The sequence below is a fragment of the Ornithodoros turicata genome, chromosome 6 (genome assembly GCF_037126465.1).
Source record: "Ornithodoros turicata isolate Travis chromosome 6, ASM3712646v1, whole genome shotgun sequence".
Taxonomy (NCBI): Eukaryota; Metazoa; Arthropoda; class Arachnida; order Ixodida; family Argasidae; genus Ornithodoros; species Ornithodoros turicata.
This window is the reverse complement of record NC_088206.1, coordinates 1,146,300-1,164,824: the sequence shown is the minus strand read 5'-3', so window position 1 is coordinate 1,164,824 and position 18,525 is coordinate 1,146,300. Positions and strand designations below refer to the sequence as shown.

The 18,525-nt window shown below is 43.9% G+C and overlaps 1 protein-coding gene across 3 annotated transcripts; it reads left to right on the top strand.

Moving 5' to 3' along the window:
• Positions 1 to 983: 983 nt before the first annotated feature.
• On the top strand, positions 984 to 18,510 carry LOC135398773 (CYFIP-related Rac1 interactor B-like). Of its 3 annotated transcripts, XM_064630214.1 has the most exons (11): positions 1,546 to 1,843; positions 2,613 to 2,701; positions 3,057 to 3,178; positions 3,806 to 3,911; positions 4,164 to 4,300; positions 4,365 to 4,439; positions 7,828 to 8,030; positions 8,096 to 8,222; positions 9,669 to 9,739; positions 11,418 to 11,490; positions 11,590 to 18,510. In XM_064630214.1, the coding sequence occupies exons 1-10, from the start codon at positions 1,830 to 1,832 to the stop codon at positions 11,479 to 11,481; spliced, it is 1,008 nt and encodes a 335-aa protein (XP_064486284.1). In that variant the 5' UTR covers positions 1,546 to 1,829; the 3' UTR covers positions 11,482 to 11,490; positions 11,590 to 18,510. The 3 variants fall into 3 exon arrangements, with proteins under 3 accessions (XP_064486285.1, XP_064486284.1, XP_064486283.1); XM_064630215.1 differs by lacking the exon at positions 1,546 to 1,843 and adding an exon at positions 984 to 1,114 and having other exon boundaries at positions 11,418 to 18,510; XM_064630213.1 differs by having other exon boundaries at positions 1,547 to 1,843; positions 11,418 to 18,510.
• Positions 18,511 to 18,525: the final 15 nt, after the last annotated feature.

Sequence of the window (18,525 nt, the reverse complement as noted above, 5' to 3'; positions counted from 1 at the left end):
CCTGCCAGCAAAGTAGTGAATTTTTCAAAAATGCTTCTGTCTTTCTCTTGTTTACCTTTTCTGAGGAGGAGGTCAAGTGATATGTGAACCCAGTTTGGATGATTTTATTTTTTCGGAACGTAGTGGTTTAAAATATGCAGTAAAATTTTCTTTGGGCAACGCCACGAGCGTCTTATATGTCTGCGCAGACACGCAGACCATCAGATCACAGAAGTTACGCTTTCTGAGAGAATAAATCTGTTTGCGTGGGATGCCCATATTGGTTAATACAGCGAGTGCTGGTTGAGAAAAATCATATTTACGCTGCACCGTAACTTCGAATGCAAAATAACTGATGCGATTTCACGTGTGATTCTTATTTATTTTATTGAATTTCGTCTCTTTCTTTTTAATTATATTCTTTTTGTCGAACCTCGTCGCGCGCATTTCCCGAGTCTAATCTTTGGTCACTTGTTTATCAACAAAACCTGGCACATAAGTTCCTAATTTCTTTCCATTTTCGTGTAGTTCCACGCGTTTCTTCACACACGCGCGTTTCTGCAAATGTTGCGCTGGTTTTATCGCCCGATGAAACGGGAGTGCTCTGCAAAGGCACTCACAAATGTTTCTCATGTTTTTTGTGATCTCGTTTACGTGTAGACAAATGCAGGCGCACGTAAATGTACATAAAAAAGAGTGATGAGAATGCGTTGGAGCAAATACCTGGTAAAACAAAATTGGTTCTCTTGGATCAACAGCAAACAATTTATACCGTGCGTTGTCGTCTGCTATGCCGACAGTGGTGTCGCGTTATGGTTTACGTGCATGCGTCTTTACCAACATTACTGCTAGCATGCACAACAGTTGAACACTTTCACATTTTGATTTTGATTTTATTTTTAGTGTGGTACTGTATAGTTTTGCTCGTGTGGTTTCTTGTGTTCAAATACGAAAGTTATGCAGTCATGCCTTCATTGCCGCGGATGAAACCGGACGTGGGGTTAGTCATCGCTTCCGCTGCAATGGCGGTTATTAGTGGGTGTAATTCCTGTTAACCGCAATGACCAGAAAAAGCGCAATTTACTTAGCTAGAACTTACGCATTCGCCTCTAATTTAGGTGTGCAAAGACAGAGGGTAAGAACTAAGATGTCTTCCATTATAACGTTCACATGTGTCAATACGTAAAGTTTTGGTGCAAGAAAACCCTGTTGCTGAGCGCGTTTTTGCTCTTATTGGAACTCTGTTTTGGACTCGTTTCCTCGTGTTTTATACGCTATCCCCGAATTGAGCTCATATTTTCATTGCGAAACTAGAAACCTTCCTGATACGCTAACAAATTGTGTGTTTAAATATTGGTCAACATATAAGGATGACCTTGATTCTGTATTCAAGTCAGGTTCCCTTTGCGGAATCCGTCTCACAGCTTGCGAGGTTGTTTCGCTTGTTTATAGGACAAGAGAAAACATCTATGATGCCGAGATCTTAGCAGAAGGCCGTTCTGACCTTTAAAGGGTCGCGCGCTTGCCTGTAGGCTATTTTGAGCAGCTGCGTATTCGCTGGATCATGCCACTGGATGTTCTTTGCTAAAGTTTCAACCTATTGTAATAGCGGAGGCTTCAGGTATCTTTTGCAAAGTGATGGCATAACTGCAGACCGAAGACGGTCGCGTTGCTTCTCGTTTCCTGTGCAGAAGCGGCAGGTGTTTCCGGTGGAGGGGAGACAGCCAAATTTTTGCGACCTTGTAGGCGCAATTAATCGTGGCGAGCAGTTTTCTACACTTTTGGTCTTTGTGGGTTGATTTGGCGTCTGCTAGCCGGCTTTCTGGCTCACGTGTCTCGTTGTGGAGACTATGCTACGTCGCTCGTAAGTGTGAGGTTTTCCTGCAGGTCGTGTTACATGATTTTTTTTTTTTTACAATTGCGTGAAACAATTATTTGTGCCGCGTCTGTTATACTTCATGTGAGTGGCACCTGGTGATCACCTACGAGTGTACAAATGAGCAATTTTGTGCTTCAGTGGAACGAGAGTTCAGTATGACAATCGTGCCGAGTTGTAGTAATGATGTTGACAACAATACCTCTTGTGCATTTGTGCGAGTTCCAGGCGATCTTGATCTACGTGAGTTATTGCTGGTTAGATACTTTCACATTTTGGGTCATACAGCAAATTGCTGACACTTTTCCTCAAAACTGCTTTTTCCTCGGCTCTCCACTCCCTTTTATTTTATTCTATTTTTTTTCATGCTTGTAGCAGATTTCTTCGGCACCTGTAAGTGCCATGTTAGATATTACAAAATGAAACGCAAACGACCAATAAATACACCTGCTAAGCCCCGACTTTTAATAAGTTTTTATGTCCAGATTGAGATCTCCTGCCCTCGATATTCAGAGTGCTGTGATCTATGAAGCAAATCGGGGGCTAAGGAACGAATGGTGCAGAACGGCTTCTTCTTGTCGTCTGCTACACCTATAGAGCGTGACTTAACTCGCGGGGCGGAAAAATGTGGCCGTCATGACCGTCGTTACTTGGACAGTGACGGACAGCAGAGGAGGCATTCCTTTTTGACTGCACAGATGAAGCGCAGACGACTGCAATAGCGGACGATTGAGTTGTCGCTCATCCATTATTCCAGATGTAAGAAGCGGAGGGTCATGGGGAACCTTCTACGATTGCTATCGAGAGATGACACACCCAAGTATGATGTCTTCGTTGACTTTGAGAGTAAGCGTTTCTTTTACGTATCTCTTTCCTCGGGCTCAGTAGATGCAGGATTGTCTGAGGTCAGAGTAGAGCTTGTGTGCTCCAGAAAGGGGTTTGAAAGTAATAATTTTGCGGGCCTCTCTTCAGTCTGTGTTGTCATAGCTCTTCGTGCATTTTTAATACCCCGTAAAAATATATACCGAAAAGTACAACGCAAAATAGACGTAGGAGAAAGTTTACTTTGTGATGTGCTTTTTCGTCATGTACGACACATATCTGCCCTGACTTACTGCAGTCGTGCAACCTGTTAAAGGAATATAGTGAATTTGAGAGAGTGTGAAAGAACGTGTCGCCGACACCTGTCGTGTGTCTGCAGATGCTGAGCCTTCAGAATCGGAGGAGGACACATATTACATTGTGCAAGATGTCCTGCAACACTCCAGGGACATTTTATTGGAACTACAAATGTACAAAGGAGCTGGGAACGAGATTAGAGAGGTAGCATCTCACTTTCTTTCTTATCCTATCAGTATACAGTGTTGTGATCATGCAAAGTAGTTTGATGATGCTATTTGATGGTGCTGCCACCTAGCGCGTAGCACACTCAATGATGCGATTGTTGTAAAAATGACTTTTGCGGCCTCGCTTCACCCTCTCAACAAAGGAGGGGGCTGGAAATGCAACAATGTCCATGTTTGTAGCCGGCCTCGACTAATTTTTCTTCTTTTTTTTTTACGCCTTTGAACTTATTAGGAATGATAGATTGAGAAAATACAAAAAGAGCGCAATCGTTTTTATACCTGCTTGATCTGTCCATCCTGTTGAACTGCTGAAAACGGCTGTGGTGCACCTTGGAAAATGCTTAGCAGATGATAAAATACAGCCACTGTACGTAGTTGCTTGATTTTAAGTGAAATCGCAGCCAGAGTTCCACTTTCTGAGTTGGCAACTGTTCTGGAAAACACTGTCGTGGTGAGCGGAAGACAGCCATTGGGGTATTTGGGATGCCACTTATGGTCGTCTTCAGCACTGTTCGGGCAGAGCCTACGGCAAAGTGTCTGGAGCCTCGTAAAAGCATCGTTTACGCGAGACACATCGTTACACGTTGTCTGTTGTTGCTCTTAGGCTATAGCAAATCCACGCAGTGAAGCGCGTCAGATGAAAGCGTGGGAAGCTGTATTGCCACTGGTGTCTAAGCTAAAGCAGTTTTATGTCTTCTCTCAAAGCCTAGGTGAGTCTCTTTTCTTTATTTTTTCACAATTCGATCGCATACTTTACTCACGTTAGATGTGCATTTGATTAGAAGTATCAATCTTCTTCAATATGAATGCAGAGCAATCCCAGAGCAAATTAACGGGATTACACTGGATTGAATGGCGGTTCTCAGCCGAGGTTCTGCCAACTCGATAGTTGTCTCTCACACATTTCTGCGTCATGCAGTTGTAACCCGTCTGACACATGAGCATGTTTTGTGTACCACCAGAGGATATCGTCCCACGTATCTTGTGGGAACTCTGTTCTGGCCCACGCACTCCACGAGAACACCTCGAAATGCAACAGGCACTAGTCAAGCAGTTTGCAGAGATTCTGGACTTTGTGCTCAAATTTGATGACCTCAAGGTATCCTTTCATTTCTACAGTAGTAGCCTGACCATTGAGTGACCATTGTGGGTTGTTCCCGCAGATGACGAACCCGGCAATTCAGAATGACTTCAGCTACTACCGGAGGACAGTCAGCAGGTTACGGCTCGCAAATCAGGTGAGGGAGCTGTACCATGGTTTGGCTTCTGTCCCGGTAACACGATTGCACTTTTGGAGGAGATGCGTATTCTAGGCCATTGATTATACAGTTCTCATCTCAGTTATAATGGCCCCACTTAAAATGAACTTTCGATTATGCCGAACAAGTTTGGAACGATCATTAAAGTTTGCATTAGTCCTGTAGAAATCCTCAGCAGATACAATGAACAACTCACCACAAAAGAAAAAAAAAAGTCAGTTACTACGAACGCAAGCCTCATTAACCCAAGCCGTCTGGCACTGTCTTTCTCCCTTTGGGCAGCACGCATGCCCTCGGAAGATGTCACAGGACGGACGCGTGATCTATCTAGCTTTGAGTTGTGACCAATCGCATGTAGCTCCCTCTACGCTTTTCATGTCTGCCGCTCTCTGCTCTGCTGCTGCCCCACGTCCTGCGTTCTCTTTCTCCACTTTCGTGGAGAGGAGGAAAGAGGTCACATGACGGAGCATGATACCCCCTTTTCATGCACACCCCGAAAGCAGCTGCGTGAATAGTGCGCTCGCGTACGAAACTCCTGGTACGAGCGTAACCACTTAACGGTAGGAGAGCCAAACACTCGCGCTCCGGAGCAGCCACTTAACGCGCCCATTGATTAGCTGTCTTATGGTAGGCGTGGAGTTCTGCCCTTTATCAGTGGCTGTGCACGTGATAAAACCACCATGGATAGAAATCGAGTGTAAAAGTCTGGTAAGGTGCTTCGAGAGGGCTGAATTTGTCCAACTGTCCCGGCCATGACTCGCGAGTCCCTATAGGCTCTAGGATTGCTCCTGTTTTGAGCAGTTTGTTCCTGTCAGACATTGACCAGAGGATTGAACACAGTGTTAAAAAAAAGGCAACGAGGTTTCCATTAGAATTTCTTGGTATGTCTGCGATTACTTAGTTGTTGCGGGCTTGGTAGCTGGCATTATGGATAAGGTGTGTTCAATTTTTTAAGGTGGAGGTTAAGGTTAAGGAGTATCGCTGCAGTACCTCGATCATTTGTTAATCGACATAGGTGATCATCTGTGGAGATCGATTAAGCCCATTTTACCTTTCACCTCCAACCAGTCGAAAGCAGTGAAAAGGGACGTGGTCCAGATATGTCAGTTAAGTCAGCACTCGTAAGGTCTTGCTTTTGCGATGTGCAAAGCGTGTTTGAGCTACAGTTGAAGTTGTGGGATAGAGGCTATCCCAAAGAGCTTATCGTGGGAGTTTGAACTAACGTTCTGAAGCGTGCGGGGTCCGGGAGTCGTCGTTCCAAGCACGAGTTCTCCGGGCGTCTGTGATCCTTTACGTGATACTAGCAACCTTCCCGAACTGCACTCTCCGGGTCTCTTAATCAGCACTGGACTCTCACCCCCTTTCTCTATCAAAATTGCTTGGTCTCTGGCCAAGTCCAGCCCACCAAAGTTCTGCCCTCGACACTTTTTTGACTTTTTTGGACACCATCGGACTTCGATCCTTATATCCTTATTGTGGAGGGGCTCATTATATTTCATCCCCAGCATCACCACCAGCACCGGGATAGTGTATCGACCCTGGCAATGAAACTCCCCATTCATCATCTCCAAATAAAGTTGCTGTTGTTACGTTCATAAGCTCTCGTGTAATCTGAAGAAAGCGGCAGGGAGGCAAGGTGTGAGAGTGGTTTTCGGAAGGGGAAGAAGCTGTTGTCAACTCTCAGGCCGAAGGGGGTAGTGAGTGAAACATAAAACACAGGGTTAAGTACGTACAACGCTGCTCCCCGAGGTTGTTTACGAAATTCCGTTTTCATGCAGGGGTTCCTATTTGGGTCAGACGAGTTGGTGCGTAAATGCCGGACTTAGAGAGCGCAAATAGAGTATCTGACCAGGAGCACTTTTTGCACATGTCGGGGGCCTGAAAGCGTGATACTATTTTTTTTTTTTTTTCACAATATGCAGATCAAAGCAAGGTTTTGTGAATAGCAGGCAGCGGGAGATATGAGAGGCTCTTTTTTTTTTATTGCGGAGGGAGGGGATAAATGCGTCAGCGATGCTTCTATTTGCCTGTCGAAAAAGGGAACGGAATCTCTGAAGGGATTTAAGGCAAGGTGTCGTGCCGCGTCAGTAAACTTGTGTTGATAGCTTACTATCTGTGTGTGCCGTCTCTCGTGTTCTTTGGATAAAACGAAACTTTGTTAACTATGTAAGTGAATGCTGAGATTCATTTGAAGACATTGCTACTGTATTTACGGGCATGGGGACACAAATTCATTTGCGTACCATGATACAAGAATTGCTCATTCATTACATCTTTAGAGTGGCTCTTCTGAACCAGGCATAGACACGAGATGTTTCACTTGTCAATTATTGGAAAGAGAAGAAACAAATGTCATTCTCATCAGAAGCAGCACCCTCTGGCACTAAGAGTGAAAAATCATACTCTAAAGAGCGCTTGAAAACGTGGGTGCCCAAGCCCTACTCCTCTGAGCATATTCTTTAAAGGAACCGAGAAAGTTCCGCAAAGATATTGATGGAATACTTCAGCCTCCCTCCCATTTGTTTTACAACATCCCCCCCGATAATCTTCCGATACAAATACATATGTATGTATATCTTATATGAATATCCACGGCCTTAGCCAGGGGAAGCACCCTCTTCAAACTGCAGCTGTCACTAAACCAACCAGGACAAACTGGCTGGTCTGTTCTCAACCAGTTGACAAATGCCACCGGGAGAGGACACTGGTAGGTTTGGCCACATTTGGTGCCACAGGAATTCAGAGGTGGGCAGTAATGCATTACATTTAGGTAATGAGTAATGGTAATGCATTACATTTTGACCGAGTAATGCGTCGTGGCATTACTCGGATTGAATGTTCTGGCACTGCCTAAAGCCAACAGTGGAAATTTGTGCCGTGTCAAGGGCCGGAAAATCCTTCGTTTTTCCAACTGGTCTCTAACAATGACCAGGAGAACCAAGCGAGCGCGGGGTATTCTCAAGTAGGCCAACACATGTCAAGATGGTGTCATCACCCTTTTTCTCCCCTAACGCTTTTCCATCCAAAGAGAATGAACCAAAGAAAAAGCCTCTACACCTGTAACAAGTGATTTGGCTGTTTTTGTCTTTTACTGAGCACCAACTACATACTTCATGCATACCTGAACAAATTCACTTGCACTGACGTGGGGAATATTTGGATGACTGATGCCTATAATGCAGGGCTTTATTAGAAACTTCTGGGGGAATGTAATGCCAGGGGAATGTTATTACTTGATTAAAGTGGCATTACTAATGCATTACTAACCATAAAAAGTAATGAGTAGTGTAATGCATCACTTCTGGAAAACGTAATGAGCAATGGTAATGCATTACAAAATAAAAGTAATTTCCCCACCTCTGCACAGGATGGCATCGAGGAGAACCTGGACGTTCCAAATGAGTTGGCCAATCACATGTCACTGTTCTATGCTCACGCAACCCCCATGCTGAAGGTGTTGAGCGACGCCACCTCCCGTTTTGTGACAGAAAATAAAGACCTTCCCATCGAGAACACAACCGAGACATTGGGCACAATGGCCAAGGTCTGTCAGAGGATGGTGGACAACAGGTAGGACATCTGCTCCTGCTTGATGTGACTGATTAATTGATTGATGTGTCTTATCTGCCATTCAGAGAATTTTGCTCCCGCTTCAAGAGTGAAGAGACGATCCTCTTTGTCCTGAGAGTCATGGTTGGAGTGATAATCCTCTATGACCACGTTCACCCACAGGGGGCGTTCACCAAGACTTCACACATTGATGTGAGCACACGTTTCTTTTTCATTGTCGTCGTCATCGTTTGGGTTTACTAATGCACAACTGCATACGTCGTTAAAGGAACGTAGAAGGCATTTGGAGCGTATATTTTTTGCAAACATAATATGAGCATACTATCTCTAGGAGCTGTCACAAAAAAAATTCTATGGAAACTGCGAGCTTTCCTGATAAAATTAGTTCATAAAAATGCATGCAGCTACTCCTTGTGTTTTGTGACGTCAGCAACACAGCATGTTTTATTGGCTGCCAAAAATCGTCATGTGGCAGCCGCAGCCAATGACGTTTGCTGCGCGCTTCTTGAGCTTCACCTCTTCGAGCGTGCACCAATTCTATGCCAAGTCAGTTGGTGGCTTGACAGCCACACATTAAAGGTCTGCTTTGTTCTTCCTCTATGCTACGGGGCTCCCACTGTGTACTACGTATTGCAAATACTACTAACAAAATTGAAATTGAATTCTGCTACCTCTCCATTTTGCAAAAAACTAGTAGTTGCAATCAGGGTTGGTTACTGAAAACGGAAGTGAGGAATGTTAAATGCCCTAATTCCGCAGGAAACGAAATAGAAACAGAAACAAAAATATTTTTGTTGCCTTTACCGGAAACTGAAACGGAACCAAAGTTCAAGCCTGGAGAAGATTAATGGAAACGGAATTCACGTAGCATAATCCCCCTACCTTTCCTCCGTGCATGTATGTCTTTAATTTCCTTCATCCCTAGAACAAGCGTGGAGAGGAACCACCTTCCATCGTCATTATTTCGTATGAATGCTGATATGTTCCAACAAATTATAACTAACCACTACTCCTCCTCTGTGGCGCTTTGCTTTCAGGGTACAAAAAATAAACTAATAAATATATGCATATATTATAGTACTGTCTCGTTCACATCTCTTCACCATCAGATTTAATGATGAAATAGGTGTAGTCGATGCGAATGATTCAAGCACTAAGGTTTCCAGCAGCTTCTTGGGATACTAAAATAATCCAATCCAATCCAGACTAAACTGCAGTGCCGTCGGCACGCATCTTCCGTGGAGGAGCGCCAAATCACTCGAAGGAAAATATTCGTTTTCTTATTATCTGTGCCTCCTGGGGATGAGAGATTGTGTCCACTGAAACATCATACGGTACGGATTAATGTCGCACTGTTACTTCAACACGTTTTTGGTGTCACACAGTCTCCCTTTAACAGCCTTTTGGGCCGTGTAGAGAGTGTAAATGTGACAGGTAAGTGGACGAAGTGTCGCACAGCTTTGTCTTGGGAACTTTCAGGCCTGGTGTAATACATGTAGGCATCGTCCTGACATATTTTGTTTGAGCCCTTCCATGCTCCTTTAACGAAACAAGTTTACACGGACAAGTTAAACACATACAACAATGTTGTGTTGCTGTAGGTTTGCTAATTGGAATGTATGCTGTTCCTTTGTTAAGGTGAAGAAGTCAATCCGTGTCCTCCGAGAGCAGCCACCGAATGTTGTTGAAGGATTGCTGAATGCGCTTAGGTGAGCTTATTGGAACATTACGGTTGCGTTTATGTCTATGAGGACGTGATGCAACATTTCCAACCTGGTGTATCTATTGCGTAGTGTCTTATGTTTATGCAAAACATTGTAGGATTGCACAAATGCATGTATGTTCCTCCTGTCCTTGAAATTCATTGGAGCTTTCTTTACATATAGAGTTTGCACCGACATAAACAACAATAAAAACGAGTATATAAAATGGATGTTTCAGGGTCGTATGAGCCCCATCAGAGTAAAAGTTACAACGATCACTTCCAACAATCAATTCATCGGAGTGTAAAACGGGGACTGGTGTACCGGGTGGGGCAGAAACACAGTTAACGTTTCAAGCAAATACTGTATGTATCAGGGAAAATGAAACTGACTGAATACTTAGTGTAGGAGGGTTCTCAGTATATTGCCCAGCCCACTAGGGGGCTGCACATGAACGTATAAACAAGAGCAGCATGTGCAGCACCTGTTGACTGATAGCCAGACCTCGGCAAAACTCACTCATTAGCGCGCTCACTCATGCTCACTCACGCTCAATTTGCCTAATAAACTGAGCGTGAGTGAGCAATCCGAGAGCTGAGTAGGTGGTGAGTGAGCCTGAGTGAGCGAGCCGAGAGCTGAGTGGACCATGAGTGAACCCGAGTGAGCAAGCCGTGAATTGAACGGGCGGTGAGTGAGCGTGAGTGATCAGGTCGAGAGCTGAGCGGGACGTGAGTGAGCATGAGTGAGCGGGCCGTGAAATGAGTGGGTAGTGACTGAGAGTGAGTGAGCGAGCCAAGAGCTGCGGGGGCAGTGAGTGAGTGAGCGAGCATGAGTGCGCACTGAGTGAATGTGAGCGCGCGATTCGAGAGTTGAGCGGCCAGTGGGGCTATGAATTGAGTAGTGAGCGGCCCATTTGCATATGCTCACTAATTAAATAAACATCCTAACTTTTAAATTTTACTTCGCACGCTTACGGAACCTATGTTTAACGCATCGGGACCTTCAGTGAAAAATATTGCAAAAAAAAAACGCGTCTTACTTAGTGATTTTTCAGATTAATTAATTGGTTTCGGTTTACATATTTCTTGCGCGGAGCAGTGCGCCAATGCTCTCTTTGGATCAGCTATCCAGCTGGCAATTTTGTGTTTATCCACTCGGTTGACACACGGGGGTGATGGAAGATAAGGAACAGCCGTAAGACCGCTTAGCAGGCGGTGCGTGAGCGTGAATGAGCGAGCCGAGAGCTGAGCGGATGGTCAGTGAGCGTGAGTGAACGAGCTGAGAACTGGGCGGGTGATTAGTGAACTTGAATGAGAGAGCCAAGAGCTGAGCGGATGGTGAGTGAGCGTGATTGAGCGAGCTGAGAACAGGGCGGATGGTGAGTGAACTTGACTGAGCTAGCCGAGAGCTGAGCGGACGGTGAGTGAACTTGACTGAGCTAGCCGAGAGCTGAGCAGACGTTTAGTGAGCGAGCCGAGAACTGGGTGGGTGGTGAGTGAACTTGAGCGAGCGAAAGTCAAAACTGCCGAGGTCTGCTCATAGCTTTACAGCAGTCTGGACAAACCCAATAACTTTCTGCGCTCTACTGTCCAGCTTTTGTGCTTTAAGTTTGGAACTGGGCGCAGGAAGCCATGTCACCGGAACAGCAACGTTCCGGGAAATAATCGTTCTTTTCTGTCGTCAGGTACACGACCAGGCACCTGAATGATGAAACTACCCCGAAGAACATTAAGGCTCTTCTAGCTTGACTTCTACATGTATGTAGCCCCTTCCACATTTACGTGTGTGAATTTCATCATCTTCACCGTGTCGGACATAAATGGGTCGCTATGTGAAACACGAGGTGAACTTTGCAGAACTTTCGCTTTTTTCTTGGTCCCTGTCACAAACCCCTCCTTGAAAGAAAGACTGGAAAGCAAGCGATCCGGTGGCGAAGCTACGTGACGGAAGAAAAGAAAAACGAGACTGGGGAACATAAAAAAGGGACCTTGTTTATGTGTGTTCAAAGCTCCCTAGTCTCAGGGATTTTTATTGTCATAAGAACTCATGTTTTAGACATTTGTGTGTTGCTTTTAATTTTTCATCGTGTCATGTCATTGGGAATTTTTCGATCACGTTCCGAGCGATTGTGACAACGGAGATCAGAGTCAACACTTTCATTAAATGGGCGCTGCATTTGTAATATCTTTAGACTGTTTTATGAGTGTTTCAATTAAATTGCATCTTGTAAACTGTTATCAGTACATACAGTCTAACCTCGTTTATATGACGTCCGTTCACCTGACACGCTTTATGACAAGTCCTTGACCTGTCATGAAGCTGCATATTTTTGCTCTGAGAACCATTCCCTCTACACGCAAATCCTTCTGGTTAACATGACAGTTCATTTATTCGACAATGGCCGATGTTTATTTATTATATATATATACGTTTATTTATCTTTCATAAATGGGGATTCGGTAGGGGGTGCAAACATGTTTACCACCTTCGATAGTACGACCACCGATGGTTCAACGAGTGGTTCTTCTGTCCTACAAGTGCCCAGTGGTTTTGGGTGACACGCGTCGATGCCGCACAGCCCGGCTGACTCATGATTAGAGCCCCTAGCTTTCTGCAGTGAAAAATTTATTTTTCTGCAGAACCGGGTTTACAGAACTGCGGGATGCCATGATGGAGCGAAAACAAGCACAAAAAAAGAGAGCGTGCAGCATTCTTCCATCATTGCTCATCGACCGACTCATCCCGCACGCTTTTACCACCTTTCATAACTTTTCAGTGCGTAAAGAAAACTAGACCCGGATCTGTCCATCTGTGTCCTTGCGTTTCCGCCGTCAAATTTCCTTTCGTCACGGCACCTTCAGCCACGTATGTGCCAGCGTTATCACTGGTGTCGGGCATTGCAGTCGCGATTGATTGTGTTTAACCCGTGAAAATGCCACACATCGATTGAACTTCTTACGTAATTCTGTAAGACATCAAATGTTCCATGAAAAACGGACGATTCTGAGGGAAACAGCAGGGTCAGGATAATTACGGACATGGACAGTTCCACAAAATTTGGCACATTTGCGGAAAGCTAGGGGCTCTACTCATGATGTTCTCTGTGGCACCGGTAAATAAGCTTAAATGCGCAGGGCCCTTGGTCACTTGGGTCATGGTGACATGCCGCACTCGTACAGGGGCAACAGAAGGGCATGCAGAATGTGTCTGCCATTTAAATAGTATCATTGAAAAAAAACTACAACTTGAAAATGTAAGTCGACACTTGTGTCGGGTATCTCCCTCAGGTAAGCTCCAAATTATTCTTCAGCAACGTCTCTTGTTTTGCAGTACATGCAAAACACAACATTGCATAATGCGTAATCATGTGCGTAACGCAACATTGTGTGACACAGGATTTTCTTTCTATCGTTGGTGCATATCATGTGCTGCATGTTAGCATGATAGTTCGCTTTACGTCCAGTATCTGCAGGAACTGTCATGGTCATATCAACGAGGTTCGACTGTGTATTAGCATTGAGTTTGGTTTGATCAACTTTATGAAAAAAAAATTGCTTTTACGTACAAAAGTTAACATACTCGATGCATTGGGGCGCGACTAACGTGTCGGTTCTCACCTGCATGTCGATGCAAATCCAGGAGTACCTTTTAAAAAAACTTCATTTAGCTTGTCCTATCTATTGCTATCAAGTTGTTGATTGACTTTGGCAGAGGGCAAGTTTTGTATATTTACTGGTCATCATTTTTCTTTTAAAAACCCACGTTTCATTATACCTGCTTTTAAGGAAGACTTGCAGAATGTGATTATTGTTGTTGTAAATATGGAAGCGACTTTTTCTTTCTGTTTTGGAAGTGTTGCCATCAAACACAAAAGAAGTGGCTGTGAAAATGAGTGAATTATGATTTGACGCCACTTTGTGTGACACTTCTTGCATTTTTTATGTGTACTTTTTGCACTTAAAAGTTCACCAACATGGCTCGGTCTGTTCTGCATCTGCTGAAATTTTTTAGTAGTGAAAAGACTTGTTTTGAACGTACATTCTTAATCTTTGTTTTTTTTTTTACCTGGTCTCGCACACTTATGAAAAGTCACCAGTATTATCAGTATCAGTACTATTTTGAAATTTTGAGGCAGATAACAATGTTAGGCACACAGTACACCTATGATATGACCTATGCTTTTAGGTGCTAAATTCGAGTATATATTTTGCTGTGTGGTCTCGAAAGGCATCTCGAGCCTCAGTATCATTCGAAGGGGCATACACATTCCTTGGGAATATACAATAAAGTCTCAGGATTGCTTCTCAAATTTCTTTTTAAGTGCTGTAAAACTATTCCTGTAGATACGCGCTGGTATGTGATCGGTTCCTAGGAGGAGGAGGAGGAGGTTAGGTGCACCAGCTTTTCACTGTCCTATGGAGTGCCTGTCAACTGTCAAAGTTGTGACAGTGGTGAAATTTTATCTGTTGCTTTTTTTCTCAGTTTCATTCAGAAATGCTATAACAGTACAGAAAAAGTAGAATTGTCAATATGGAACTAGCTCGCTCATGAACAAACATGCGATTTGCTAGACAGATACCATCATTGAGAATGCAAAAGATCGCCTAGCAAAAAAAAAAAAAAAGATTGTGTAAGTTTATCTAACAAGCGAGTTAGTTTAATTAAGTGGCATATGAGGACGGCTTTCTTTTTTCTTTCAAACAGCCTTTACAAAATCTACAATTTCCTGTATCTGAAAGAGTGTCGTCTGGCACTTGGATACGTTGTCGGATGTGGAAAGTGACGGACTACTGAAATATAAAAAAGGCGGAGCTAACTAGTGTAGCAGCACGTTTGTGATTGGAACATTCAGTTCTGGTTTCAAATAATGCTCAGTCATTACAGCGAATTTTTTGTTATTACACGAGGTTTTCTTTCATGAAATACCAATTTTCATGGTCATTATGCTCATTTGTGCTCTTAGATGCAAGTATTTACCTTGTTTCAACCTGCTAGAATTTTGTTGCGACCAACCTTGGAGCTGCGTGGAGTAAACGCTGTGATTATAATGTGATTATTGCTATGACCATGTGTGTTGCTACCATGCAGAAGCTTTTAGCTGTAACAGTCAGTAGCAATTGCAGCATAGTTGTTCATTGAGTACCTTATTTCGCATGTTTTTGTCTTATTGCAAACTTTGGTGGTAGTTCACCTTTGAAATTGTACCAGTTGAGCATTGCAGGCTCACACTTGTTTGCTTTGATTGGTGGAGAAGGCTTTCGGCTAAAAGTGGCCTTCCAGTGCAGGTCTTCCCATCAAGTTGCCAAAACATAGATGTAGGTTACTTCCGAAGTGCGAGCCACAAAGAACATGCCGTATTGAGTGAATGGTGAACAGGGTGCTAGCTTGGCAGGCTTCTTTTGACAATGCCTTGTGGACTAGAGGAGCTCTTCACTGCCTGGATATACAGAGTCACAATGTCATCCACTCGAGCCTGTTTCAAACACAGAAAGCCTACAGGAGCGAGCGGCTGCCCATCAGGTGTTGCCATAGTTGCGGTTGTTAACCAAGGCCTCGTTTAATCTAGAGGGTTGTGGGATTCCGGAGCAAAAATGCTACTGTGATGCTTGAGCATAACGTGGAGCTCAATCAGGAATGCTGTTCTTGCTTCCTTACAGAGTAAAATCCAACTAAAAACAGGTTGGGAATGCAGAGTATGTGCAGCGTAACCTTACGTTGATGTCTCGAGGAGCAGTAATGGTAACAATTTCAATTTTCATGTGGAATCTCAAAGTTGCGCATTTTTAAAGTCACATTTGGGTTTGTTTGTGTTTGCGTGTACATGCACTGGCAACACACAATACTGCCTCTGTTTGTACAGGAACTGCTGAAGCTATTATTATTATTCATTTTTGTGACTTACTGCGCTGAACATGTGTTTCCAAACATCGAGTTATTTTATCGCATTTTAAGTGGCACGGAAACAATTGTCTCAGTTTCTGACCTAAATTCCCCATCATGGATAGTAGGGACTAACTAAGAAATAAGTGGTATAGTAGGAGGCAACGTGCTGGTAGACATGCTCTAGTGCAGAAGCCTCAAGCTCAGATCAAGTTCAGATAGCAACAAATGGGCGAAGCTCTAAATATGAAAAATTGTACACTCAGAAGGGTATTCCTCATCCCATGTCTTGCACTTTCTGGTGCCTGAATTGGGTTTCTGAAAGATGAAAGTCACTGAAAAGGTTAGCCAGCTGTAGGACTTGAGCCCACATCTTCTGGATTGCCGGTGCAGGGCTCTGCAGTTCTTTCATGTTGGGTTTCTGGTTTGCACATTTGGGAGTTGGACAATTTGTGTGTTATAAGTGTCCCGTACACGTTACGCAGCCTGTGTTAGAGAACTGTCTTTCTGTGTACATAGCCCCATTTTCCCTCGATTTTATTTCCACATTGTTACCCCTCTGTTTCACATTTTTGTTAGTGCGCACCTTTCCGGAGCACCTAGTCATCTTTATAGTTATCGAGCACTTTGCCACTGAAATCTTGTAAATCTCCTGCCAGAGTGTACGAATTCCATTTGTGCATTGCCACACAAAATATTGAGATGCCTACAGGTTTTTAAAATGTGTCACATTTTGTACTTGACGACAAAAGCTCATCCAGAGCATAGGAACGACCAATCTGGGGAACCTTGTCAGTTCGTAGTCCCGCGCGTTTGCTTACAATAAGTGCTTATCAGCTAGTCTAGTCTATTTGCTGAAATTGTAGATCAACTGGGTACAACTTGCTTAAGCATGTCCTCCATGAGAAATGTTAAACGTAGGGTCCTGAGCTTTTGCTGGATGTTAAAGCTTGGCCACTGCGGCGTACTTAATATTAAAGCCACGAATTACTATTGCTTACATCATAACCGAAAATAAGCTGAAAAGAAGGCTTCACGTAGTGTACAAACGTTGTCATACCAGCGCTTGACAGCTGTTTGAGCCTTATTGGGCCATTGTCTGCAGTGCGCTGGTAAGCAGTGTTTGAGTGGGTGGTGTCGGAAGGTCACATACGGCTGCGACTTCTTTTTCCTTACATAATTCATTGGCGGGGAGACGTCACATTCTACGTGACCTTCTGACACCACCCGCTCGAGCAGTGCCTACCTGCACACTGCATGCCTACGCTAATGACAACGGCCCAATAAAAGCCGCAACAGCTGTCCAGTGCTGGCATGGATCTGTATGCTGTTACGTACATTTTAATTTCATGATGTGGTACGTAAATGTTTTAAAAATTTTAAGGGTTGACCTAAATCTACGCGCAACTTTAAATTTTGTTATTCGTCACCCAGTGCTAGCAGCCGACTATGAGGTCCAGCATCATCCAGTTCTGGTTTTGCAGTAGCTATTTCTAAATTATGGTTACGAAAAAACTGGTGAATATTATTTCATTTTGCTTTCTTCACTATTAAGCCTAAGAATGTGGAAGAATAGTTGGTACTTTCCATTTCTCTGTCATACAACAATTTGTCTCAAGTTTTGAACTTGCAAAGCTTCCTTGGCTTGAAGGACCACATCGTGCTGTGTTTGTTGTTTTGGTATTGAGGGCATTGAATGTGAATACATGCGCATGACCATGTCGAGCTATAGTGTGCTTTGCCACTGGGCAAACAAGAGAGCGAGCGAGAGAGAGAGATTGGATTGAGCAGGGTGTTAAAAGGAGATATGGACGGTTTTTCAAAGTCATGTAACCTGCTCATTGTAGTATTTGTCTGTGCAGTATTATACAGTGTGTGCTCATGTCCCTTACAAGCATGTCAATTCAGTGGTACGACGTTATCCAAGTTCATACATGCAACAGTGAAACCTCCCACTTCCTGCTCTTGTTTTTATTACAAACAAACAAACAAACCTTTCATTACGAACACTCCCTTCTGGCAGACAAGAACCCTGGTCCTGTGGACGTCCCTAGAGTCACTAATTAGGGGTACAGAGTATCGCATTCCGCCGGAGCCGCCATTCGGTGTCCTCGATTGGGCCGATCGTGTCACGTGGTTTCCTCCGAAGAACGCGCCGTCCGTGTTGAGTCCCCTGCATCCAAAACCGGTTGCGAGCTGGCTCGACTGCGCGCGGTTCTCCGGGCGGAGAAGGGAGAGATTGGCGTCCCGTTGCTAGGCGACGCAGCCGCGCCGTACCCAAGATGGCGCTCTCGCTCGTGGCTCGCGTGGCTCAGTGTCGCTACTCTGCTCCCTATTTAGTGACTCTAGTCGTCCCTGTTAGAGAGGTTTCACTGTACTGTTTAGTACTTCTGTATTTTGCTGCTGCAAGTTTTCAAAATTCCAAAGCTGACTTGCATGTTCTTTCATTTTGAGCACTGAGTGTTTCGTGAACTATGCAGTATGTTATCAACTTTCTGTATCACCTTGGTATTGCTCAATTATTGTACTACAAGAGGTATCAGTGACTAATTTGTTCTTTTTCGGAACTTATTTATTTTCTCTTCTATTTGTATTTTTAATTCATTCATCAGAAATAGTGTGTGGATATGAGGAGTTTTGTTTGTCTCACCTCTGTTTTTTTAGCCTAATTGTGTTACCTCGTTTCTACTCAATATCATGACCAGCATTAACTAAATGCGCGCTTCATGTTTGAGGTACACAAGAAAGTTGCAACAGCCATACGGCAAGTATGCATGTGTTGATGAACGTACCAGTGGGACACATTTTGAGTTGTGTACCTCCATTAAGACTTTGGAGTACCTTGATCATGTACCAAGTTGTTTTCTCTTGAAATAAACGAGGGTTATTGTTTATAAGTGTTGCTTTCGGCG